This window comes from Pristiophorus japonicus, chromosome 6, assembly GCF_044704955.1.
Source record: "Pristiophorus japonicus isolate sPriJap1 chromosome 6, sPriJap1.hap1, whole genome shotgun sequence".
NCBI lineage: Eukaryota > Metazoa > Chordata > Chondrichthyes > Pristiophoridae > Pristiophorus > Pristiophorus japonicus.
The window spans coordinates 40,389,143-40,417,111 of record NC_091982.1 but is presented as its reverse complement, the minus strand read 5'-3'; the positions used below and the strand labels follow the sequence as shown (position 1 = coordinate 40,417,111).

Below are 27,969 nucleotides of genomic sequence, written 5' to 3'. Positions count from 1 at the left end.
TCAAGAAGAGCGAAAGGTGGGAGAAAACTAACAGAAAACAAATCAACAATAACGGGAAATAAAGGACAAACATTTGTGCATTAGATTATTTTATTAGCTGATTGCTACATTAATGCATCTATTATTATATTTTTCTATTGTGTTATGACATGCTATTTTGGGAACATTGCAAATGCATATTGTGTAAGTTAATGTGTAGAAGAGGGTTATGGGGAGCAGGAGGGACCGGAAGTGGAGCTGAGTCCATGATCAGATCAGCCATGATCTTATTGAATGGCGGAGCAGGCTCGAGGGGCCAAATGGCCTACTCCTGCTCCTATTTCTTGTGTTCTTACATAGCCCCTTTATTTGCCTTGCGTAAAAATCACTGAAACTTTAGTTAGATAATAATGTGCTGAACAATCTATGTTGGAGATTTCACTTTTACACTCCTGTGGAGCATACACACCGGCATTTATGTGATGGTACTCTTGGCAGGTATTATGTTGTTAATCGGAGGGACAACACATTCTGTACCTATAAAAAAACAAATCTGGTTAAAATATAATCACCTTACAGCAAAATAAAACACATTCTTTTCATTTCACATTTGAACTTGTCAAAGGTTTCTGGAGGTGTTTGCACCAGAAGGTGGGCAATAATTATTGATTTATTCATCATAATAGTCAGTATATTTTTCTTGCTAGGGCACCTTACCGTTTAAACTAGAAAAATTAAATGGTCCACTCAGCAGGCTTTATTTCTTTTAATTATTCGTTCACGGGATGTAGGCATCGCTGACAAGGCCGGCATTTATTGCCCATCCCTAACTGCTCTTGAGAAGGTGAGCCACCTTCCTTGAACTGCTGCAGTCCTTGTGGTGAAGGTACTCCCATAGTGTTGACTTGGTTGTAGCAGTTTGGTACAACTGAGTGGCTTGCTAGGCCATTTCAGAGGGCAGTTAAGAGTCAACCACATTGCTGTGGGTCTCGAGTAACATATAGGCCAGACCAGGTAAGAGCAGCAGATTTCCTTCCCTAAAGGACATTAGTGAACTAAATGGGTTTTTACGACAATCTGGTAGTTTTATGGTCATCATTACTGATACTAGCTTTTTATTCCAGATTTATTTAATTTATATAATGTGTTTAATTGCGTTTAATCTTGTGAGAGGCAATTGTAAAGCAGTTATATATGCACAACTTACTGAAACAAATGGCCCAATTTTAACCATGCCCACCTGGCAATAATGGGGTGGCCAGGCCACTAACAGTAAAGGAAACCAAGGCAGTGATATAGAAGGGCAGCGTCAAAAGAGGAAAAGTGAAAAAGATAGACACAGGTGATTACATTTCCATAGATGATTAAATATGTGAAAGACAAGTACTCTTAGGGGTAAAAACAGAAAATGCTGGAAATATAAGAACATAAGAACATAAGAAATAGAAACAGGAGTAGGCTATACTGCCCTTCGAGCCTGCTCCGCCATTCAATAAGATCATGGCTGATCTGATCATGGACTCAGCTCCACTTCCCTGCCCACTCCTCATAACCCCTTATCCCCTTATCGTTTAAGAAACTGTCTTTTTCTGTCTCAAATTTATTCAATGTCCCAGCTTCCACAGCTCTCTGAGGCAATGAATTCCACAGATTTACAACCCTCTGAGAGAAGAAATTTCTCCTCATCTCAGATTTAAATGGGTGGCTCCTTATTCTAAGATCATGCCCTCTAGTTCTAGTTTCCCCAATCAGTGGGAACATCCTCTCTGCATCCACCTTGTCAAGCCCCCTCATAATCTTATACGTTTCTGTTGTGTATCTGTAAAGCATTGTATATAAGCTGGCCCCTAATGCCAGTTCCTCACTCTGGAGTGTCTTATTAAAGACTGACGTCACTGTTACTTTAACCTCCCTGTGTGCAGCCTCATCTGTGTTAGGAACACAATAACTGGCGACGAGAATATGAATCCAACACAAAGATGCAGCAAACTGTGGGCATCTGAGACTTCAGGATGGTATGTTGCTTCCCTGGTGCAAGGGTCAAGGATGTCTCGGAGCGGGTGCAGAACATTCTGAAAAGGGAGGGTGAACAGCCAGTTGTCGTGGTGCATATAGGTACCAATGACATAGGTAAAAAATGGGATGAGGTCCTACGAGATGAATTTAGGGAGCTAGGAGTTAAATTAAAAAGTAGGACCTCAAAAGTAGTAATCTCAGGATTGCTACCAGTGCCATGTGCTAGTCAGAGTAGGAATTGCAGAATAGCTCAGATGAATACGTGGCTTCAGGAGTGGTGCAGAAGGGAGGGTATCAAATTCCTGGGACATTGGAACCGGTTCTGGGGGGAAGTGGGACCAGTACAAACCGGACGGTCTGCAGCTGGGCAGGACCGAAACAAATGTCCTAGGGGGAGTGTTTGCTAGTGCTGTTGGGGAGGAGTTAAACTAATATGGCAGGGGGATGGGAACCTATGAAGGGAGACAGAGGGAAATAAAATGGAGTCAGAAGCAAAAGATAGAAAGGAGAATAGTAAAAGTGGAGGGCAGAGAAACCCAAGGCAAAAAAAAAAACAGGGCCACATTACAGCAAAATTCTAAAGGGGCAAAATGTGCTAAAAAAAACAAGCCTGAAGGCTCTGTGCCTCAATGCGAGGAGTATTCGGAATAAGGTGGATGAATTAACTGCGCAGATAGCAGTTAACGGATACGATATGATTGGCATCACGGAGACATGGCTCCAGGGTGACCAAGGGTGGGAACTCAAAATCCAAGGGTATTCAGCATTTGGGAAGGAGAGACAGAAAGGAAAAGGAGGCGGGGTGGCGTTGCTGGTTAAAGAAGAAATCAATGCAATTGGAAGGCAGGACGTTAGCCTGGATGATGTGGAATCGGTATGGGTGGAGCTGCGGAATTCCAAAGGGCAGAAAACGCTAGTGGGAGTTGTGTATAGACCACCAAACAGTAGTGAGCTTGGGGACAGCATCAAACAAGAAATAAGGGATGTGTGCAATAAAGGTACAGCAGTAATCATGGGCGACTTTAATATACATATTGATTTGGGCTAATCTAACTGGTAGCAATGCGGTGGAGGAGGATTTCCTGGAGTGTATTAGGGATGGTTTTCTAGACCAATATGTCGAGGAACCAACCAGGGAGCTGGCCATCCTAGACTGGGTGACGTGTAATGAGAAGGGACTAATTAGCAATCTTGTTGTGCGAGGCCCCTTGGGGAAAAGTGACCATAATATGGTAGAATTCCTTATTAAGATGGAGAGTGACAAAGTTAATTTGGAAACTAGGGTCCTGAACTTAAGGAAAGGTAACTTCGACGGTATGAGTCGTGAATTGGCTAGAATAGACTAGCAAAGGATACTCAAAGGGTTGATGGTGGATAAGCAATGGCAAACATTTAAAGATCACATGGATGAACTTCAGCAATTGTTCATCCCTGTCTGCAGTAAAAATAAAACTGGGAAGGTGGCTCAACCATGGCTAACAAAGGAAATTAAGGATAGTGTTAAAGCCAAGGAAGAGGCATATAAATTGGCTAGAAAAAGCAACAAACCTGAGGACTGGGAGAAATTTAGAATTCAACAGAGGAGGACTAAGGGTTTAATTCGGAGGGGGAAAATAGAATATGAGAGGAAGCTTGCAGGGAATATAAAAACTGACTGCAAAAGCTTCTATAAATATGTGATGTTGTGTATCTGTAAAGCATGCACTCCCATGTTCCGCCACCAGGGAGCACATCCCCTGAAGTCCCAAGGGATCCCAGCATCCCTTGGGAGCACTGTATATAAGCCGGCCCCTGAGGCCTGTTCCTCACTCTGGAATGTCTTATTAGAGACTGAGGTCACTGTTACTTTAACCTCATTTGTGTTTGGAACACAATAGTTTCGATAAGATCACCTCTCAATCTTCTGAATTCTAATGAGTAGAGGCCCAACCTACTGAACCTTTCCTCATAAGTCAACCCCCCAACCCCCCTCATCTCCGGAATCAATCTAGTGAACCTTCTCTGAACTGCCTCCAAAGCAAGTATATCCTTTCGTAAATATGGAAACCAAAACTGCACGCAGATTCCAGGTGTGGCCTCACCACTACCCTGTACAGCTGTAGCAAGACTTCGCTGCTTTTATACTCCATCCCCTTTGCAATAAAAGCCAAGATTCCATTGGCCTTGCTGATCACTTGCTGTACCTGCATATTATCCTTTTGTGTTTCATGCACAAGTACCCCCAGGTCCTGCTGTACTACAGCACTTTGCAATCTTTCTCCATTTAAATAATAACTTGCTCTTTGACTTTTTTCTGCCAACGTGCATGACCTCACACTTTCCAACATTATACTCCATCTGCCAAATTTTTGCCCACTCACTTAGCCTGTCTATGTCCTTTTGCAGACTTTTTGTGTCTTCCGCACACATTTCTTTTCCTCCCATCTTGTATCATCAGCAAACTTGGCTACGTTACACTTAGTCCCTTCTTCCAAGTTCTTAATATAGATTGTAAATAGTTGTTGTCCCAGCACTGATCCCCACTAGTTACTGGTTACCAACCAGAGAATGAATCATTTATCCCGACTCTCTGTTTTCTCTTAGTTAGCTAATATAGGAGATCCACCAACATTGGTAAAGGAAGAAAGACAGACCAATATTTTGGATGTAAGAAAGAAAGAAGTTGCATTTATAGAGCACCCTTTGCATCCTCAGGAAATCACAATGCATTTTACAATGAATTAATTACTTTTGAAATGTAATCACTGCTATTAGGTAAGCAAACTTGTGAAAAACAATTTGTGCACAGCAAGAAGCCACAAACAGTAATTACATAAATGATCTGTTCATCTATTTAGATGGTGTTGGTTGAAGGATAAATGTTGGCCAGGACACCAAGAGAATTTGCCTTCAAATAGTGTCACCTGAGCAGACTTGGTTTAATGTGTCTTTTCTCATTACAGATGCTAACAGACTTGCTTTGTTTCCGACCAATTTCTGGTTCGTTTCAAAGATTTGCAGATTTTCTTTTAACTCAGCACTAAGCATTTCCAGCACCACTACCAAGTCACTTAGAATAGAACTGGTCAGGGTTGTCATTTTGAGTTAATATGATGGACTTCTGAATTCATCATTATATGATGGGATGAAATTTCATGGAGTTTTATCTTCTTGTTGGTGTTATATTTGGATGTTTCTCCCAGGAGATTGAGAGAGTTAGGAATAGTCCATATAGGATAAGTTTTAAAAGACTATCTGACGAAGGGTCCACACGAGAAATGTTAACGCGTCTGTTCTCTCCACAGATGCTGACTGAAATGCTGAACGTTTCCAGCATTTTTGGTCTTTGCTTCAGATTTCCGGAATCAGAAGAGTGTAAAAGGAATGGGCTTGATGCACCAAGTGGACTTTTCCCATTCTATGCTTTCTCATAAGAACATATTCCATTGGCCTTCCTGATCACTTGCTGTACCTGCATACTATCCTTTTGTGTTTCATGCACAAGTACCCCCAGGTCCCACTGTACAGTGGCACTTTGCAATCTTTCTCCATTTAAATAATAACTTTCTCTTTGATCACTTCTGCCAAAGTGCATGACCTCACACTTTCCAACATTATACTCCATGTGCCAAATCTTTGCCCACTCACTTAGCCTGTCATAGAAACATAAATAATAGGTGCAGGAATAGGCCATTCGGCCCTTCGAGCCTGCACCACCATTCAATAAGATCATGGCTGATTGTTGATCTCAGTACCCCTTTCCTGCTTTCTTTCCATACCCCTTGATCCCTTTAGCCATAAGGGCCATATCTAACTCTCTCTTGAATATATCCAATGAACTGGCATCAACAACTCTCTGTGGTAGGGAATTCCACAGGTTAACAACTCTCTGAGTGAAGAAGTTTCTCCTCATCTCAGTCCTAAATGGCTTCCCCCTTATCCTTAGACTATGTCCCCTGGTTCTGGACTTCCCCAACATCTGGAACATTCTTCCTGCATCTAACCTGTCTAGTCCCATCAGAATTTTATATGTTTCTATGAGATCCCCTCTCATCCTTCTAAACTCCAGTGAATACAGGCCCAGTCGATCCAGTCTCTCCTCATATGTCAGTCCTGCCATTCCGGGAATCAGTCTGGTGAACCTTTGCTGCATTCCCTCAATAGCAAGAATGTCCTTCCTCAGATTAGGAGACCAAAACCGAACACAATATTCCAGGTGAGGCCTCACTAAGGCCCTGTCCAACTGCAGTAAGATCTCCCTGCATCTATACTCAAATCCCCTAGCTATGAAGGCCAACATACCATTTGCCTTCTTCACCGTCTGCTGTACCTGCATGCCAACTTTCAATGACTGATGTACCATGACACCCAGGTCTCGTTGCACCTCCCCTTTTCCTAATCTGCCACCATTCAGATAATATTCTGCCTTCTTGTCACCAAAGTGGATAACCTCACATTTATCCACATTATACTGCATCTGCCATGCGTTTGCCCACTCACCCAACCTGTCCAAGTCACCCTGCAGCCTCTTAGCATCCTCCTCACAGCTCACACCGCCACCCAGCTTAGTGTCATCTGCAAACTTGGAGATATTACACTCAATTCCTTCATCTAAATCATTAATGTATATTGTAAATAGCTGGGGTCCCAGCACTGAGCCCTGCAGCACCCCACTTGTCACTGCCTGCCATTCTGAAAAGGATACGTTTATCCCAACTCTCTGCTTCCTGTCTGCCAACCAGTTCTCTACCAGTACCCCCAATACCATGTGCTTTAATTTTGCATACCAATCTTGTGTGGGACCTTGTCAAAAGCCTTTTGAAAGTCCAAATACACCACATCCACTGGTTCTCCCTTGTCACTCTACCAGTTACATCCTCAAAAAATTCTAGAAGATTTGTCAAGCATGATTTCCCTTTCATAAATCCATGCTGACTTGGACCGATCCTGTCACCGCTTTCCAAATGCGCTGTTATTTCATCTTTAATAATTGATTCCAATATTTTCCCCACTACTGATATCAGGCTAACCGGTCTATAATTACGCGTTTTCTCTCTCCCTCCTTTGTTAAAAAGTGGTGTTACATTAGCTACCCTCCAGTCCATAGGAACTGATCCAGAATCGATAGACTGTTGGAAAATGATCACCAATGCATCCAATATTTCTAGGGCCACTTCCTTAAGTACTCTGGGATGCAGACTATCAGGCCCTGGGGATTTATCGGCCTTCAATCCCATCAATTTCCCTAGCATAATTTCCCGCCTAATAAGGATTTCCTTCAGTTCCTCCTTCTCACTAGAACCTCGGTCCCCTAGTATTTCCGGAAGGTTATTTGTGTCTTCCTTCGTGTCTATGTCCTTTTGCGGACTTTTTGTGCCCTCCTCACGCATTGCTTTTCCTCCCATCTTTGTATCGTCAGCAAACTTGGCTACGTTACACTCGGTCCCTTCTTCCAAATCATTAATATCTTCTAGTTTACAATTTGATTGTGCTATGGGTGCACCACCTTTTTAAGCAAATAATAGGAATGTTTTCCCAAACTGCTTCTGACTATGTTGCTATTCACTAAAACTATCTGATTGAATGGAAAACACAAAAGGCTCAATTTTCCCCAGTATTTACTCTGAATTTTTGGAGTAGGCTGCTTTTTCTGGCGTAACTTAAAAATCCCCAGTTTCCCCAATCAATTTGCACCAGCATAACTGATTTAGTTACGATTTTTTTAGGTACGTTTTTTTTCTCAAAAGGGGGCGTTACCAGCCAATTCTGGCCATTTAGGCAATTTTGGCCAGCTAATAGTTACTCTATTTCTACTTAGGCCAGCATGTGGCCACTGGAGAAAACGCTTGCTAAAGAAATCGGTGCAGGTAAGGAAATCGTCGCAGGTAAGGGGAGAGGTGGGGAAGGAAGAGAGAGGGTGGGTGGAAGCTTTCGGGTGTAGTTAGGTGTGGGGACTGGGAGAGAGGAGGCCACTCGGCCTGGGCTAGGGGCGGGAGAACGCACCAGCAAGCCCTTTAACCAGGGCTAGGGGTGGGGGAACAGATCCGGAGGTTGAAGACAGGGCAGGTAGGTGGGTCATTTCGGCCCGGGATAGGTGCGGGCTGGCCCGCTGCCTTCTCGGGCCGAAATGACCCCGCACCAGCCCGCTGCCTTCTCGGGCCGATAGGACCCCGCGCTGAAAGGCAGCGGGCCGATACGGGGTCCTTTCGGCCCGAGATGGCAGCGGTTTCAGTTTCCAGCCCAGCCTCAGCCCTTTTTCCGTTTCTAACCTCAGCCCTTCTGAGCGTCCCTCGTTACCCTAGCAACATCAATTTTTGGCACAGGCCTTAAGCTCCACCCACAAAGCTTAGGGCCAATCTGCACCGCTCCAAATTCAAAGTTAATTCCGGCGAAACGTCGATTTTTGGGGGGCACATTTGGGCCATTAAAAAATCGTACGTACCTTTTCAACTGCGCCAAAAATCACCTATGTGGAAAATTGAACCCATAGATTCAATCCTGAAACATAAGAGTCCTTCAGTGTGGTTCAGAAGTTTAGACCTCATGGTGTTTGGAATGTTGGAGGCTGTTATTAACTGTTCTATGATTTAGTGCAATTCTCGATCCTACTAAGATGGAGGGGGAGGTCAGTGCTTTTTGTTTTTTGGCCTTTTATTTTTAATTTTTCCCCTTCCACTTCTGACTTACACTGACATACAGTTCTAGGATGCTAATCGAGTTAGGCATTCATTACGTTATGAATTCAGGCCAGGCTGATGTGATGGAGGCTTGTCTCCTTTATGATGATTGTATAAGTTTAAGTGGAAGGAGTTTGGCTCGTGTTTCCATGAGTTGCAATTCACGGGCCAGAACATTTTGACATATAGAGAAGTAGACCAGTCTATTATACAGCCAATGTAGCCATAACAACTAAATCAAAACAGATTGTTGCTCACCTTTTAACATTTAGCAGATACAACATAATTATCAATAAACCCAAAACTGGTACAATAGAAAGTATCATCAACTGACAGAATCTTCTTTGCTTTTTTTCTGAAAAACAAAACAATTACCTTTTTCTCTTTCCCCCCTTATTTTCTGCCTTAATCTCCTCAAAAAGCACAGACTTATGTTGGGGTTCAACCACACAGGTATAGTTTTCATGCACAGGTCAGCAGGCAATTCAACTATGGAGTGCATAACAGCCAAGCCCAATCCAGTTTCACCCAGTGTATGCTAGCTGTGAGATGTGGGTGTGAGGCTTGCAGCAGTGCTAAGTGTGTTAGGGTAAGGTGAAGCTATGAAAGGTATGAGTTCAGATTGATAGCGATGGTTGGTAGGTGAGTGAAGGGGGTGGGGTGAATTGAACAGTGTCTGAGCCTAGTGGTTCAGTTGCAAGGATATGACATTTGAAGATGAATTCACTGATAATGGCCATTTGTGTGAGGTGATTAAACTTCTTGTGGCACTGCATCCAGGTCCTCGGGACTACACTGCTGGCATTAACCGCGATGGCTTTCTGATTCCTTTATCTTCTCACAGTTTGGAGGGCTTTGCGGCCCACTCCTGTCTACTTCCTGCACCAAGGCCTCCAGTGCTCCGTCGGAAAATCTTGGAGCCTGCTCTCTCCCCTGTTGTACCATTAATACATCATCTTCCCGCACAGAATGTCTGCCCCAGCCACTTCCAGCACCTGTTGCACTCAGAATGCACCCCCCCTTTAAGAGATGCAGAATGGTTTTAAGAAGTGCAGGCTAGCTTTAAGTGGTGTTAGCCTCACACGAACTTGGGCCCCCTGCTGAGGTGAGCTGGACTGCACACTACTATCATTTAAATTAGCAGGTAACACAAAGTCTACGTACTGCCTGTTTTGGTCTCAATGGGCTTGGGCTAATCATGCATCGTGGTCCCCGTGCTCATTTTCAGGGGCTATCTAATTTAGCCCTGGTGATTCTAAGATTACATAACAAAAGCATTTCATTACCTGTCTCATTTCTTCCCCAGTGAACAGGTAAACTCCACTCACTCCACAGGTTAGTTGTGCCACAATACAGGTTAATCTTGCTTTGCACTTGAAAGGTGTAGAGTTTCTCTGAATCCACACTTGCCAATTTAAACCTTGTTTGCTCAGTGACTGTTGCACTCTGTTTGAACAAAACAAGAAAATGTAGAATGTGATTAAATGTGGTGACAAGTTTACAATCTCAGCACAGAGGCCAACAATGTCGCTCCAAACTTCTGTTATTTGTAGCGTATTGTAGACGGCAGCGAAGATTGATGTCATCAAGGTCCAGGTCAGTGATTGGAGCGTGGGCAGATACAGCAGGAGCGGCGAGCGACTGTGGAGGAATGTGATCGGGGCCCAGGAGAGGCGTGAGTTCGGGGCCAGGGGCCCAGGGTCAGCACAGGCCAGCCCACACAGCGATATGTGTGCGCACTAGTTCCGTGCAGCAGAACAGGTCTCCAGTCGTCTTGGGTAATCCTTGCCACTGGACCAAGACCTTGCTCTGTCAAGCCCGTGTGGTGGTTGGTGTGCAACAGCCACCACACATTAAAAAAATCCACGCACAGGCATCTTCCACCCTTGAGGATGTAGTTCAGGATCTGGAATATTAGGTCCTTCATTGAAACACCTGTGAACTTTTTGGCATGGAAGCAAGTCATCCTTGACTCGAGGAACTGCCTATGATGATGGTTGTGGAATCGGACTAGCAACCGAAGGTTCCCACACTGGCACGTTGTGAAACTGAATTCTGATAACTTGTGGGGTGGAACCAGAAACATGTGCATGGAAGCTACTGGATTGTCCTAAAAAAGCAACTCATTCATTAATGTCTTCAGGGAAGGATTTCTGCCACCCCCTACCTGGACTGACTCCAGTCCCATACTATCTGGTTAAAGCTGAAGAATTTTCTTAACTAGCGATGGATTTATTGTCACTGAACTGAGGTGGTGCAATTCACCAAAGTACTGCAGCAATTTGTCACAGCTGAGGAATGTGTGAATTTTGTGGAGAAAAGCAAAATGAAATGTATGAAAATGGCAGTTTGTATGCTTAAGCCCTTTGTCACTGCTGCGATGGAAAGGCAGGGGCATTTTTTTTTGAAGTAGGATGGCTACGCAATGTGACAAAAATGTTCGATGCGGTATCAATAATTCACGGAGCCTGACAAGATTCAAGGAGAAATTGCACGGTTTAAACAAAAGAACAACGGTAGGACTGGACTGTTACTGTAAAGCAACAGTGCAAACAAAGTAGCCATCCTACTTCAAAAAAAAAATGCCCCTGCCTTTCCATCGCAGCAGTGACAAAGGGCTTAAGCATGCAAACTGGCATTTTCATACATTTCATTTTGCTTTTCTCCACAAAATTCAAACAGTCCTCAGCTGTGACAAATTGCTGCAGTACTTTGGTGAATTGCACCACCTCAGTTCAGTGACAATAAATCCATCACTAGTTAAGAAAATTCTTCAGCTTTAACCAGATAGTATGGGACTGGAGTCAGTCAGGTAGGGGGTGGCAGAAATCCTTCCCCGAAGACATTAATGAATGAGTTGCTTTTTTAGGACAATCCAGTAGCTTCCATGCACATGTTTCTGGTTCCACCCCACAAGTTATCAGCAAACAAAAGAACAACGGTAGGACTGGACTGTTACTGTAAAGCAACAGTGCAGGACTTCTACAGATATGAAGGAAGGTAGCAATTATTTGAAAAATTATGCCGAGAAATATTAATAAAGAGGTAGCAACCATGTTATTAGAAGTGAAAATAACAGGATTGTGAAAATTCCATTACACATGTAATAATGGGAAAGAGAATATGCTGCACGAAAGAATTTTCATGGGTTAAATCACCCTGTTTGAACCATCACTGGCCTCATATTTAAAGGTAAAAATGACAAGAAATGCAAGGGCACTGCATCGAGCCAGCTGTGGAACATATTCCAACAAAGTACTTACACCATATGGGAAAAGACTCCAGCCTCAGAAGATTCCAGTCTCATATTAGATTGATGTGACACCAGTCTCTTTGTTCCCTTTTTCAATTTGCTTAATGTATTTCCTATTTCCACTAACTTTCCAGCAGTTCTGTGCTGTGTCTGCGATGAACTGGGCTGAGGTTGCCCAATTTCACTTTATGTATTTTTGGTCAATCATTGCCTGATACACATAGAAACCCATCACTATATTTAAGAGTCTCCTGTTCAAGTCACTGGGAAATTTAAACCCGTCTGTATGGTTTCTGTTTATCCAATCTAAAGTGCACATTCTTTTCCTACAGAGGCATATTCCACATTCCCAAGTCTGGAGAGATAAGATACAAATTGGCAGAGCCAAACCTTAGGAACTTAAAGCATTCACAGGCATACTACTAGAGTTTAACCAGCTAAAGAGCAAGGACTTGTAATATATTTGCTTTATAGGTCTATATATTTGCTATAAGAATTCATAGCAACACATTGCTATTCAGAATTAGTTGGTTTATTAGCAAAAGGTTTAACAATCACAATACACATTACCAGTTCATCCACCAGGCTCACAGCCACCTGCCTAATCGTGGATCCCAACTGGCCGGGGTTTCATTGAGTCTTGTGAACATCACATGACTGGCTAAGCCACTCCCAACTCAAGAGCTCAACAACTCTTTTGGAGTAAACAAAATAAACATTAAATCAAGTGCCCCCCGATCTGGGGGACACTCCAGACACTTTTTAACTGCCCTTTTTTAAAAAAGTTTTTTGTTTTTTGGGGGTTTTTTTGGGCATTAAAATCATATATTTTACAAGTGCCCCCTATAAAAGGGGCGGGGGACACTAAAACCGGCAATTAAAACAAATTAATTTTAAAACATATAAAATCAAATTAAAATTTGTTTGACGGGAGTAACGATGCACTCCAGTCCCTCCGGCGCCCACGTCTCACGGAAGGCCGCGAGCGTACCGGTGGATCAAGAGCTCAACAAACCACTGAGCATTCTCACAGGTGCATACAATACAGAACTGGTAAGCTTCCTGCTGCTTTTCCAGTCGGGGCCACCTGATCCATTAGGGCAGGATTCTCCAGAGCTACATGGGATCAATTCTAGCCACTAGTGAAGGTCTGTCCCTCCAGGTTTCATTATTGAACTAGCTTAGCTGTCCAATGATCAATTGTGCCTTGGAGTACTATAGACCTGCCTGGCTGACATTTTGAATTATCTTGTTTTTCAATGGGTGGAGGAGCGGGGAGGAGGGAGAAAGGTTGATGTGACACCAGTATCTTTATTCCCTTTCTCAATTTGCTTAATGAATTTCCTATTTCCGTCATGAACTGCTTCAGTTTGGAGTAACCTTGACAACAGAGAGAACCTGGCTACCATCGCCCCCCCCCCCCCCAGCAAAAGTCAATTGTCCATTGTTTGAAACAAACAAAATAGGTTTGAACTGTCCAAGTTCTTAGCAACTCCTCACACATGGCATGGTGAGCAGCATAACTCACCATAAAATGTAGGTGTGGGTCGTCACCATCCTCCTCACTACAGCATGGGCACACACCATATCCCATTAATTGGTGGGTTCATCAGTTGGACATGTGAAACTTAGCAGTAGCTGATTGCTTTTCTGCAAACCAATTATGATATGCACCAAGTCCTGCCTATATGTGTGTGTCAGCATACCTTCCTCCAGGTAATACCCTCAAGCAGTTATCATCCCAAATCTCAGAATTTTCTCGGTAACTATATGCCAGAGATCTGGTGAAAAGATCTCCACAGAGCAGCTTGATCCAAGGCAGAGAGAGGAGACATTCATTCTAATTCCCAATGGGATAGGGATAATGTACTTCCGCTACACCTTCCAGTTCCTAAAAATTAGTAGCTGTCCTTTTTTTATAAGGTAAAACTCTTGCCAAACTTTAAGACAAAGCGTTCACTGCCACACTGTACCTGCCAGTCTTTATCCTTATTACTCTGGTACCTCACTCTGTACATCAGACATCTCCGTCGTGGCATCGGTGCTTCCCAGCTCAAAGAGAGCCCGTTGTTGATCGTGGCATTCACTTTCAGGTTTTCAGGAGCATTGGGTTTCACTGAAAAGTATGAATTGAGTTTTTATCCTGTTACAGAAGTGGATCAATCCTTGCACTTCAGAGAGTGATTCTTTCAGAAAAAGATTGTAGCTCAACAGAACTGGAGTGAGTGAACTACCTGAGTTTCAAGAACTATCATCATTTGTGAACAAATTCAATGCAATAATTATATATTTTCAATATCTGTAACACCCACACACAGTCAGTACGTCCAAGCTGTTGAAGTGCTATGGGGGTAATGTTTCTATTGTGGAAATAAAAATTGGGAGGGATGTAAAACGGGCTGATTTGCCATCACCCACTTTACACTATCCACATGACCCTCGATCAAGAGGATAGAGTTTAAAGCTATTCTTGCACTATCAGAGGAATGATATGCATTTACCACTGATACATTAAAACAGATTATGGATCCTTTTTGCATGTTAAGTTGCCACTGGTGATGAGTGTTAAAAAATTGAGAAATGAAACATTTGGTCTGTGTTAATGACTTTAATGAGGCAGAATGGTACGCAATACTCCAGATTTTGAAGAGGGTGAGCTTTGTATTTTAATGCTATACCTTTTATAAATGAAAGCAATTCTTGGCTCAAAGATCTTTTTTCTTGCATATCCCTTTTCCTTTTGCTGAATGAGTAGTCCATGTGTTTGCCTTTGGAATTCTCCAAACTTATCGACCAGTTGGCCATCTATTCCACATGTCAATAATCTAAATACAGATATTCCTTAGGCTGTTTAGCTGTGGGTTTCTTTAGTTTATATTCATGTTCTCTGGTTCTCCCACATTACATTTTACATAAAATACATCCATGCAGCCTTAGCTATATTATCAATGCTCCTCATTAAAAACTTGGATTATGTCTCCTCTTAACATCATTTACTTCTCATGAAATTCGATCCATTTCTCAGCTCTCTTCTTACGCTCAGAAATCTAAAACTTGCTTGCTTAGAACATTTGCCAAAGGCTGTTCTTGTGATGCCCCCTCCCAAAGTTTGACTTCAAGTAGTGTTCGGCAGTGCCAATTCCAATCTTTTCTTCATACTAATCACAAATATCAATATTCATTTACTCTTCTTATTGAAGCCTGTTAAATAATGAGTTGTCACTCTGTGTCCTCAAATTTAGAAAACTGTTTATTGCTTCACAATAACATCAAAAACACAATTGAATCATCACTGTGGGTGCTGCATTTCACTTGCCTGAGCCTTCTGGAAAATATGTATTATTATCGACTCGCTCTTTTTTACCATATTATATGCAGGCAGGTTCTTTGCTCTATGCAAGGCACATTTGATGCATTAAAATTTTTGAAAAGAATACAATTCCCATTGATATATTTGTTGTTTCTTCCAGGGATGAGGGATTTTAGCTACAAGGTTAGGTTGGAGAAGCTGGGGTTATTCTCCTTGGAGCAAAGGCGGTTGAGGGGAGATTTGATAGCGGTGTACAAGTTTATGATGGGTTTGGATAAGGTAGACAGAGAAAGGCTGTTCCCACTAGCTGATGGTACAAGGACTAGAGGACACAGATTTAAGGTTTTGGGCAAGAGATACAGGGGAGATGTGAGGAAGAACTTTTTAACGCAGCGAGTGGTAATGACCTGGAGCTCACTGCCGATGAGGGTGGTGGAAGCAATGATGATCAATGATTTTAAAAGGAAATTGAATAGGCACTTGAAGGAAATAAACTTGCAGGGCTATGGGGATAGAGCGGTGGAACGGGACTGGATGGATTGCTCTACAGAGAGCCTGTATGACTTGATGGGCCAAATGGCCTCTTTCTGTGCCATATTGGCTCTAGGGGCTGAATTTTTGACTTTGATGACCTTGGGACAGTAATGGTGGCAGGACGGTAAAGTTTGCGCCCGGGAACAGTTTGCACTTCAGTCATCAAAATTGACCAGGGGCGTTGCACACCGGCACAGCTCTTCCGGGCGGTACTGCTCCGCGCCGCCACAAAACCGGCCCCAAAACCCATTGTGGGGCGCTGGAGGCTGAGTGCCCGCCCAGAAGACCTCATTGACCTGGCTCCGGTGCGAAAAACGGAGCGCAAAGGACCGGAAAATCCTCCCCAAGGGCTCTAAGTATGTTACAGAATAATCATTGCAGCAAATTTGTTCAAAAATGCACATTGCTTTTAAATCCTAAAACTCCTTTATGATTGCAGCATAGCCAATGTCAATCTAATTATCAATGCCTTTATAAATCACAGCACAGTTTCAAAAGTAATAAAGTACATCTTGTGTTACGGAGGAATTTAATGAAATGTACAACACAGTGACAAGACAGTAAACCGATCTCCCCCATTCAGGATATTTAACTTCACATGTCTAGACATCAACATGTTGGAATCGGCAGTGTTTTAGGATTCCCACTTATCTTCTATTAACCTGTGTACTAATAATTGTTGTTTATTCATTTTCAAACTTTATACAGAGGAAGCGTAATCCTTTAAGGCATAAGTTGTACCTTTGTCATAGACAAGCAGCTGGTGTTCGGGCTTGGAAAAAGCTGCAACAAATGGCCAAACTGCTCAGATTCAGCAGGAAAGTAGTGAAAGGAATGTTAGAGCATCCAAAGTTTAGGGAGAAAGTGAGTGGGATCTCAAATGCAAGGAATATCAGTGAAAAGCACAAGATGGAGGGTAATGCCACTGAGGAAAATGAGACAGAGGGGAGATAAATACACTGAGGGATTGGAGGTAGAGGGAGGGGTGTGCTAGATAAATACTCAGATGTACTCACAAGCTGCTCAGGTGCTTTGTTTTTCAAACATGTAACTGCTGAATAGTAACTATCCCCCCCACCCCCGACATGTTAGCGAGAGGAATTTTCCATCCTATACCCAATGCATAAACATCTTCATTTTACAATGCTACGATTCTCCCAATTGAGATTAATTTCTCCTTTGTCATCGTTAAGTTTCATGTATGTTTGAACAAAGTATTTCCACGACAGAAATAACCTTCATTTAATGTTGGAGGGTTCTTTTACCACATGCACAATTTTCCAGCTGTGCAGCATTTTAAAATGACACAGCAGCTTTTGTGCGGTTAAGATTTTGAGTTAGTTTAAGTGCATTAATTCAAATAAGTGAGGGGAAAAGTACTCACTGCTCTACTGCACCTTTAATCTTTAAGGCAAAGCTCTCACTGCCCACAGTACCTGATAGTCCTTAAGGTACAGCATACACCTGCCCTATTGCACCTTTAATCTTTAAGGCAAAGCTCTCACAACCTCACTGTACTTGTTGGTCTTTAAGGTAAACCACTCACTGCCACATTTAGCGAAAGCTGTGGCTCAGTGGGTAGCACACTTGCCTCTGAGTCAGAAGGTTGTGGGTTCATTTCCACTCCAGCACATAAATCTCGGCTGACAATCCAGTGCAGTGCTGCGGGAATGCTGCACTGTTGGAACTGCTGTCTTTTGGATGATAACAAAATCAGACTATCTGGTCATTATCACATTGCTGTTTGTGGGAGCTAGATGTGTACAAATTGGCTGCTGCGTTTCCTGCATTACAACGGTGACTACACTTAAAAAGTACTTCATTGGCTGTAAAGTGCTTTGAGATGTCAGGTGGTTGTGAAAGGCGCTATATAAATGCAAGTCTTTCTTTTTTCTTTTTCATGGTATCTGCTGGTCTTTAAGGTAAAGCTCTCACTGCCCCGTTGCACTCATCTTTACTTTCCCTTCATGCTCTGATGCTTGATTTTAAAACATCAGACATCTTGATCGTTGCAGTGGAGTTTTCCATTTCAAGAAGAGTTTGTTGTTGGTTCTGATAGTCACTGTGAGATTTTCTGGACTGATTTGGTTCATTAAAAAGATAAGTGGAGCTTCCATTCAGTTATAAGAGTGATTCAGCAGGCCATTCAAAACGAATCACTCAATTATGAAAGTAGAACTAAAAGTGGGGGGAGGGGAGGGGGGAGGGAGGAGATTGGTCTTTGGTGCGAGCGCAAAACGGGCGATAATGAATTGAAGTTAACGGAAAAGAAAATTAAGCGGGATGTAAATCAGGCCGCCTATTTGCTATCACCTGTTTTGCACGACCACCAAAGACCAATTTCATTCCCCATGATTTTTTGATCTTGATGTCATTTACACCAGAATGTCGATGGGGTGGATTTTGAACAGACTAAAATGGACAGCTTAGATTTTCCGGTCGGTGCTATTTTAACACCAATGTTTACCTTTTTAAAATGAATGGGTAAAGGCTGGCATTTATATGACACCGATTGGAAAATCTAAATGAGCAGAATGACGGAAGGTGCAAAAAGTGCAAAGTAGGAAGGAAAAATAGATAACACGCATACTTCATGAATGGGGTTGAAACAGCTATGGATGAAAGAGAACTCGGAGTTTTAGTAGATTTCACACCAAACATGTCCAACCAATGCCGGGCAACAAACATAGCCAATAGATTATTGAACTACATAGCTAATACCGTGGAATATAAGTCAGAAGAAATTATGATCAAATGGTATAATGTTCTAGTAGGATCATACCTTGAGGTCTGGTTGACCAGGCGGAAGTGAGACATTCAAACAGACAGTCGAAGAAAGGGCCATAAAGCTGGTCCTAGTATTAAAAGTCTGAAATGTGAGGAAAGATTGGAGAAACCTGGGCTTTTCAGCCTGGTAAGAAAGCACTGAGAAATGACCTTATAGAAGTCTATAAGATAGTTAAAGGTAAAGATTGGAAAAGATAAATCTGGAACATTACTTTAAATAATAGCAGGTTAAGGGGACACAGGCTCAAACTAGCAAAAGGTTAATTTTGGACTCATTTCAGGAAATGGTTCTTCACACAAATTGTGATCAATACATGGAACGGACTCGGTGGTGGCGATCAAAACCCTGGAATCGTCTGATGCTGCAATGGGAGAACTTTAAGTTGTTTCTGAACAGATTGATTTAGTTGGGTTGAATGACCTTCCTCAGCTATCAAAATTCTTTTGTGATCTTGAATTCACCGGCACTATCCTGTGTCTTATTTACAGATACTCCTACCTCGGCTCTGCAGCTGGAATGTTTGTGTAGGTGTTGACTCATTTCCTGAGTCACTGAATCCATTTCTGTAAACGTTAAAGTCTCGAAATTGCTTAATCTCGTTGTTTGAGAAATTGCATCCAATGTTATAGCCATCCTGCTGGATGTAGTTCCTACATTCTGTTTCTGGCTCTGAGTAATACCTGTAAGGGGTGAGAAGTGGTTATTGTTTCATTTTTATTAACTGTTCTCAATTGGAGAATTTAATTTGAAAACATCACTCAGTAACTGCCTCACAATTCTGTCCAATTCTCCACAGTCTAAACAGCAGGGGTAGAACTTGGCTTTGTGTCACAGTGTAACATGGGTGATCGTGAGTCGAAAATGCGAGGGAACACCACCACCCCTTGTACATTGCCTTCTTTGACCTTACCAAGGTCTTCGACACTGTTAACTGTGAGGGACTATGGAGCGTCCTCCTCCGTTTCGGCTCCCCCCAAAAGTTTGTCGCTATCCTCCGCCTGCTCCACGACGACATGCAAGCCGTGATCCTGAACAACGGATCCACCACAGATCCAATCCACGTCCGGACCGGGATCAAGCAGGGCTGCATCATCGCGCCAACCCTCTTCTCGATTTTCCTCGTGGCAATGCTCCACCTCACACTCAACAAGCTCCCCGCTGGAGTGGAACTAAATTATAGAATCAGTGGGAAACTGTTCAACCTTCGTCATCTCCAGGCCAGATCCAAGACCGTCCCATCTTCTGTCGTCAGGCTTCAGTACGCGGACGACGCTTGTGTCTGTGCACATTCAGAGACTGACCTCCAAGTCATAGTCAACATCTTCACTGAGGAATACGAAAGCATGGGCCTTGCACTTAACATCCATGAGACAAAGGTCCTCCACCAACCTGACCCCGCCATATAGCACTGCCCCCCAGTCATCAAGATCCATGGTGAGGGGGTGGGGGGGTGGGGGACGGTGGTGATGAGGTAGAAGTAGTTGACTAACTGACAGCCACCCTGATCCTGTTAGTTTCAGTACACATTCTGATAGACTTCCATCTTTTGCAATGAGCAACCTATCACAGGACCCAAAATGCTTGCAGGGGTTTCTCTAAACAAATCCTACATTTTCCAGTTAAATTCATCATTTACTTCCTGCAAAAAGGAGCTGAATTAATATCATCTTTGGAACAGGATTAGTAATAGGAATATTAGGTACAGATTGAAATGATTAAATATTCCATGGGACACACTAGGGCAATTGTCCTCTCGGGGTGCCTGACAGGTGTAGTGTACCTGGGGTGTTCTGTGCCTCATGATTTTCCTGGCCAGGGCCATTTTCATAGCCCAAGTACACTTGTGATTCAGGCCTAGCCCTTAGTAGGGCCTTACATTGGGGTCGGGGAGCAGGGGAAGCTACAGGAGCAAAGGAAAAGGTCGAAGAGGGGCCCTGAGTTCTGCAGATCTTTGGGGGAGCAAGAACATCAAATCAAATCAAAGACTAAATTTACCTAGAAGTAGCCTCTGGTGTCCCTGGTAACCCCTGAAGGCCCTCTGCGTCCCAGCACAAGACCCGTCATCAGGTTCCTTTGGTGCATCTACGCTTGGGTACCCAAGAGTCAGACAAAAAGGAAACTGAGATGGGAGGTTTGAGAATGCCCACCATGCCTGACCCCGCACGAATTTCCACTCCAGCCCAGCAGTGGCGACGTTATTCCCTTTGGCTTCAGCGTGCACATGAGGCTCGGGAGTTAAAATCTCCCAAGTTTCGCACTCCGCCCTTTCTGGCTCCGCACCCCTGATTCACAACCCAAGTTAAAATCAGAGTTTTCAAGGTGGGATAGAATGTATGATATGGTTGATTGCATGTGGTGTAGGGAAGGAGTTGGATTTGATTGGCCAAGTTGCTTTTTCTAATGTAAATGACTATATATTGCCAGTATGTACAAACACATTCATCACCTTTGAAAGAATTAATGCCACACACAGGTGCAACTCTATCCCCTCCACAGCAGTAAAGTAATAAATTTCGCACACACGGCGATTTTATGATGAATTTAACGTGCTACTTTCTCCCGACTCTTCCAGGGTACATTAACAAATGTGACTTCCTTATTTGACTGACTTGCCAAACCTGCAAACAAGGAGTCAGCTTTAATATACCTAGTTACATTCCCTTGAATTCTTAGTTATATTCCATTGAATGTAACAAGAAAATACTAGAATGGACAAAAATTAATTCTCGGGATGTGATCATCTCTGGCAAGCCCGGTGTTTATTGGCCATCCCTAGTTGCCCTGTGAAGGTGGCAGTCGGCTGCCTTCTTGAACCGCTGTAGAGGTGTTTTTGATTCAACTGAGTGACTTGCTTGGCCACTTCAGCGGGCAGTTTAGCATTAACCACGTTGGTGTGTGACTGGACTCACATATCGGCCTGACCGAGTAAGGACGGCAGGCTTCCTTCCCTGAAGGACATTAGTGAATCAGTTAGGTTTTCACGACAATCCGAGAGCTTCATGGTCAGATGAATGTGTGATGAGTGGACTTGTGACGATGATTGATTGAATGTTCGTGGCATAATTTTAGATTGTAGAAAATTTTATCATTTTCATTCCTGTGTCACAAGTCTCAGACACAAATACAGGAAAATCTATCGATCTTGGGGCAACAAATCATAAATATATTCTTAGGCTTGTGAAAGCCCCTGAACAGTTGCACCTGACCAGCAGACTCACCAGTAATGCAGGGTGTAGTTTGGTTTCCCTTCACTGTGGGTCCAGGTACACTCCATAAATTCCTCATTGTAGACAATGCAATTCACAGCTACAGGTAAAGCAGATCACACTGTTACACACTGTGGCCCATCTAGGAGCATAGTACGAGAAGCCCACCATGGCAACACAGTAGGCGAAACACACAAAGAAAAAATAAAATGTTATTCTGTTTCATCCTTAGACAGTGTAACCAAAGCATCATAGTCCTGAGCCCTCCTTCAGTCCTATTTCTGTTTAAGTGCTGATAACATTGCCAGTGAACTTAGCGTGGAAAAGTACTGCCTGAAATGGTGGTGGAATCAGATTCAATTGTAACTTTCCAAAGGGAATTGGAATATATATATTTGTAAAAGAAAATTCTTCAGAGCTGTGGGGAAAGAGAAGGCCAGTGGGACTAATTGGATAGCTCTTGAAAGAACTGTCACAGGCACGATGGGCCGAATGGACTCCTTCTGTGTTGTATGGCTCTATGAAGTAACACACACATATATCGACACACATCCAGAGTATACACATACAAACACACACATAATTTTATGCCCCTTGTATATTATTGAATTACCTGTACTTGAAGCAGCTCTACAATGTCCTAGGACCTCTGGTGCTGTGGAATCTGTCCCATTTGCATTTTGCTATGGATTCCGTAGCAGCATAGACACCAAAGGAACAACTGTGTACACAAAGCATTTTCATTTTCTAGCCTAGGACCTTCCTGATGGGATGGCCGAGTGCTCAGCCTCCAGCCAGAAAAGTCAGTGCATGCAGCAGCAACCTGAAACCAAGTTTAGCAAAAGAATCCTAACTCTGAAAGGCCTTGGGTAAAATACAAATAAAGGCAGAATGGATACTTAACTTCTGTCAAGGACTAGTGTAATGGGTTTTTGGGGAGGGGAGGGGGTCCTCAGCGTTAGTGTGCCCCACAATTCTGCTTGAATGCAATAAATCTGCATTGAAAGCGAAACAATTTGTACCCGAGGCAATGGTGGTGGGCTGCTGCTGCCCATGAGAAACTGGATTTTTTCCCTCTCTAAATCACTCTTGACCCCGAAATGAAAATTCAAAATTGGTGCTAAAGCTTTATTAAATTTTCAGATGGAGCACTGAAACAAGAAATGGAAATGTGCCTCATTCAACTGATACTGGAGAAATACAGGCTTAGAAAGGCAAGAGGGACGAAAAATAGACTGAGCCGCCCCTGAACATCACCTTACTTCTGCTTGAATTTGGTTATCGGTTGCTAATAACTAATATCACTAAATCAGATTGCCTGCTCATTGTCACATTGCTGTTTGTGGGACTTACCCGTATGAAAATTGACTGTCACCTTTCCTACATTACAACAGTGACCACGTTCAAAAATACTTCATTGGCACTTTGGTCATGAAAGGCGCTATATAAATAAAAGCCGTTTCTTTCTTTCACCCACCTCACTCCCCAGAACCAGATCCAACAATGGCTCTTTCCTCTGTAGGCTGGAAACGTACTAACCAAGAAAGTTCTCCTGAACACACTTCAGAAATTCTTCCCCCTCTCTGCCCTTTACACTATTACTATCCCAGTCTGTATTAGGATAGTTGAAGTCCCCCATTATCACTACTCTATAGTTCTTGCATCTCTCTGTCATTTCTCTGCAAATTTGCTCCTCCATATTTTTCCCACTAGTTGGTGATCTATAGAATACACCTAGTAGTGTAATGGCACCTCTATTATTTCTTAACTGTAGCCATATAGATTCTGTCCTTGACCCCTCCAGGACATCCTCCCTCTCCAGCACTGTAACATTCTCCTTCACCAATACTGACACACCACCTCCTATCTTTCCTTCCCTATCTTTCCTCAACACCCTATATCCAGGAATATTTATTACCCAATCCTGCTCTTTTTTGAGCCAGGTCTCCGTTATTGCCATGACATCTTATTCCCATGTGACTATTTGTGCCTGCAGCTCACTTACCTTGGTTACTATGCTTCGTGCATTCACATACATACACTGTAAACCTATCTTAGACCATCCTGTGTTCTCTCTTAGTCTGACCCCACCTAATACCTTACTATTACTTGCTTTAGTGCTCTCTGTCTCTCTCAACACTTTGTGCCCTTTGTTTCTCCTTTCTAATGCTACATCCTGGTGCCCATCCCCCTGCCAACTTAGGTTAAACCCTTCGCAATGCCATTAGGTTTAAAGTTGAAGTTGCGAGCATGGACTTGAAGAGATAATCTAGGCTTGGGTGCAGCATTGTCAGGATGAGATGTTAAACTAAGGTCCAATTTTCTCCTTTGAGTGGATGTTAAATATCTCATGGTACTTTTCAAAGAAGAGCAGGGGGATCTCCTAATGTTCGAGCCAGCATTGTACCTTCAACACCACCAAAACAAATGAACTGGATCTTACTGTGTGCAACAGTCACTGCTCTTCAGTTCATTGTATGTGAAGCACTTTGAACTGTGATGTGATCAGTGGTTATATATGTGCAAGTCTCTCTTTGGCCTTATGTTGAATCTCTACATTACAGCTTGTTCTGCGATCTGGAGTATTGTGTTCAATCCTTGGCACCACACTTTAGGAAAGATATCAATGTCTTAGAAAGGGTGTAGAGGAGATTTGCTAGAATGGTACCAAGGATAAAGGATTTCAATTATGTGACGAGACTAGAGAAACTGGGATTGTTCTCCTTAGAGCAGAGAATGCTCGAGGCGTTCAAACTCATGAAAAGTTTTGATCGAGTAAATAAGAAGAAACTGTTTCCGGTGGCAGTAAGGTCAGTAACCAGAGGACTCAGTTTTAAGTTTATTGGCAAAAGAACCAGAGGCGGCATGAGAAAAAACATTACTCTGGAATTTATTATGATCTGGAATGCACTGCGTGAAAGGGTGCTGGTAGCAGATTCAATAATAACTTTCAAAAGGGAATTGGATAAATACTTGAAAGGGGAACATTTTGCAAGGCTATGGGGAAAGATGGGGGAGTGGGACTAATTGGATAGTTTTTTTAAAGAGCCAGCACAAGCATGATGGTCAAATGGCTTCTTGCTGTGCTGTATCCTTCTTCTTAGGCAGTCCCTCATATCGAGGGTGACTTGCTTCCACACCAAAAAGGGATGAGTTCACAGGTGTTTCAATGAAGGACCTGATATTCCAGGTCCTGAACTACATATTGAAGGGTGGACGATGCCTGTGTGTGGATTTTTTTAATGTGTGGTGGCCGTTGTACACCAGCCACCACACGGGCTTGACAGAACTAGGACTTGGTCCAGTAGTAAGGATTAACCAGGACGACTGGAGACCAGCTCTGTTGCATGGGCCTAGTGCGCACACATGTCGCAGTGTAGACTGGCCCGTGCTGTCCCTGGGCCCTCACCTCTTCTGGGCCCCGAACTCCCGCCACTCCTGGGCTCCGATCACATCGCTCTGCAATTTCTCGCTGCTCCTTTGCCCAGACCTTGCCGCTCCTGCTGTACCTACCCACACTCCAATCATCCAATCAGCGACCTTATTTTGGTGACGTGGCGTGGCAGCCCCGACCTGCATGGGAACATCAGCGGCAGGTCGGGGCCATAAAAGGAGCGGTGAGCGGCTGGTCATGTAGAGCGTGGTAGCATACCACTGCAAGGTACAGAGCGAGCTTGTTCAGGAGGGCGACGACTTAGAGGCGGGCGACTGGATTGGACGTTACCAAAATCCTGCGCTGTATCATTCTATGATTCTATGACTGGAATCTACTAGGGAATGAAGTGAAACTATGATGATTAATTTCACTCAGAAGGGAAACTCCAGTCACTTCTATTTAATGCACAGTATGTTTTTTCTTTCAAATCAAGTGACGATGAGATCATTGGCCAGCTGATTTGTAGGATATAGTGAGACAGAGAGCACCAGCGAGCTGAGATTAAGGGAAATTTCAGCCTCAAAACAAACTTCCATTAATACACAGAACACTTCTTCAATATCTGGCTCCAGACACTGTCCCACTTTTCTCACTTCCTCTTTGGTGTCGCTCACTGAACTTATGACGCTTAATTGTCCATGATAGTATTTAAAGTGTTATTGTGAATGATGTACATAGGATTTATGCAGTTAATTTGTGACCAATATTTTATGTGAAATAATACATTGAGTTGGTGAATAAAATACAAAGAACGCTGTCAGAGTCTTTAACAACTTTCATGACTGCCATCCCCAACAATAATATGAGTACACAGATATCAAATAAATTACAGAACATGAAAAGAAAATATATCTAATAATGTCTCCATTGTCTCGTAATTTTGATTCTCCGATGCGGATGTGAATGTAGACACAAACCTCGATTAAATTTCAGCCTATTACTCACTCCCAGATATCCAATATTATATGCATAAATCCTCTTAACCCTTCAGTTAGCTTCCAGTCTGCAGCTTACTTCCAGATATCCATTACTTTATACATAAACCATTTGAACTAAGTCTGCAATTCTCTCTAGTATACCTATTTATTTATCTATATATAAACCGTCTGAACCCCATGATTGGATAACCAGCCCAGCAATACGCAATCTATTATATTATAAACATGAAAACAATACTGAATCTCTTGGGTTAGAAATTTAGTTCTCAGCGATAACTGTATTTACGCCAAAATTACCGTTATCGCAAAACTATCGCTATGAGGCTGTAAATTCAAGGTTTAATTTGCGCGGCGGTAAAAATCGGCATTGCACGAGGATTTGCGCCGCAAACTGCAATCCTCGCCAACTTTAGTCCAAGGCCAATACCGCTGTGAGTTGGGCCGAGGGAGGGCGGAAAAACACCTAAAAATAAATTGGATAAAACAAAAAAAAGTCACAAAACATTTACAAGACACTTACCTGGCGAATCGCTGCAAAAGAATTAAAAAATAAAATTGTTAAGATACCTTTTTTTCAGGTCTTCATACTTACCGTTGCTCCAAGGGCTGTAACGCAGCTTTTAACTGGGCAGTCTTTTTCGCCCTGAATATGGGTGCTCTGTGAGCCAAATTTTTGGCGAAAGCGATATTTCGAGTCTTGCACGGCGACGCTCCTCTCTCCAGCGGTATTTGAAAAGCGTTGCCGCAAAACGTCTCCGAATTTTCCGCCAACCAGGTTTTCGCCAAAAAAGGTGAAATAGCACGAAAAACCCCGTCGCAAAATCGCAAAATTTCCAGCCCCTAGTGTTTAGATGCTGTTATTTTTCGAAACAGCATGAGAAAGCGCTGAATATTTTCATTATTATATATGATAATGAGGTAATGCAGTGATTATAATGATAAAATAGAAAAAATATCATTGTAAATAATCAGCAATAAAAATCAGATGATAGCTTGAAGGTTCTGAGCCATAAAAGTGTAGAAGTTACTGCTGATGATTTTGTCAGACCTCTTTGATGACATTCCTTTGCCTGCTATTTTAATGTAGGCATTCACCCATTTTTATTTTAGCCTCCACTTAAATAGCAGACAAAAGACTGTCTGAAGAGACACATTAAGCATCATCACCGGCAACAATTTCTAGGCTGCAGAATTTTTTTTAACTATTGAGTGCTACAAAATTCTAATTTTCCTTTTTAGGTGACAAGTAAAACTGCAAATGATCAAACTCTGAAACTAAAACAGCAAATGCTGGAAACGTACAAGTCAGTTATTATCTGAAAGAGAAAAATAGGTTAACGTTTCAGATGCGTATGATTCTTCATCAGGATTTTCCCAATAACGCAAGTTATTCCATAGATCTCAGAGTGTGCGCCCAATTGCTTTCCTCACCCAATCACACCCAATTGCTTTCCTCCTCTCAAACTGTGGGGGTAACAAGTCAAAAGTTTAAAAAAGTTGAAAAAAAATGTCAAGTTGCTTACCATCTGATGGTGTGCTTGGTTCCACACTGTGTAAAACAATCAGGCAGAAGAGATAAATCTGCTGCAGGAGTGTCAGTGTTCTCAGGGAGCAATTCCCTGCCATTTTCAAAACTACCTCAATTTTTATTGAGATTCTTATATATAGTCACCTTCCGCTTTCATTCTATGTCATGCTTACATTAATTCTGCTCCTTCGGCAAAGTTAGTCCCTTGTTCTGTTTTTGTCCTCCTTCATACGTTGCCATATGTTAATGAGAATTATCATTATTTTTTTTAACTGATAGGTCCACACTTCTAATTTAGTCAACTACTCTGATGTCCCAAGGAGTT

General features: G+C 42.7%; 1 protein-coding gene across 2 annotated transcripts in view; it reads right to left on the bottom strand.

The window, feature by feature from the left end:
- Nucleotides 1–27,742, bottom strand: part of LOC139265121 (cytokine receptor common subunit gamma-like) — a 48,486-nt gene extending 20,744 nt beyond the window's left edge. Inside the window, exons 1-7 of one of the 2 annotated variants that reach the window (XM_070882026.1) lie at nt 27,640–27,742; nt 21,755–21,842; nt 19,035–19,216; nt 13,878–14,020; nt 9,938–10,097; nt 8,910–9,006; nt 449–516 (exon numbers count right to left, since the gene is read on the bottom strand). In XM_070882026.1, the coding sequence (XP_070738127.1) occupies nt 489–516; nt 8,910–9,006; nt 9,938–10,097; nt 13,878–14,020; nt 19,035–19,216; nt 21,755–21,842; nt 27,640–27,742 (801 nt within the window). In that variant the 3' untranslated portion in view covers nt 449–488. Of the gene's footprint in view, nt 1–122; nt 517–8,909; nt 9,007–9,937; nt 10,098–13,877; nt 14,021–19,034; nt 19,217–21,754; nt 21,843–27,639 lie in introns of those variants that run through there. The other variant, XM_070882027.1, reaches the window with a different exon arrangement.
- Nucleotides 27,743–27,969: the final 227 nt, after the last annotated feature.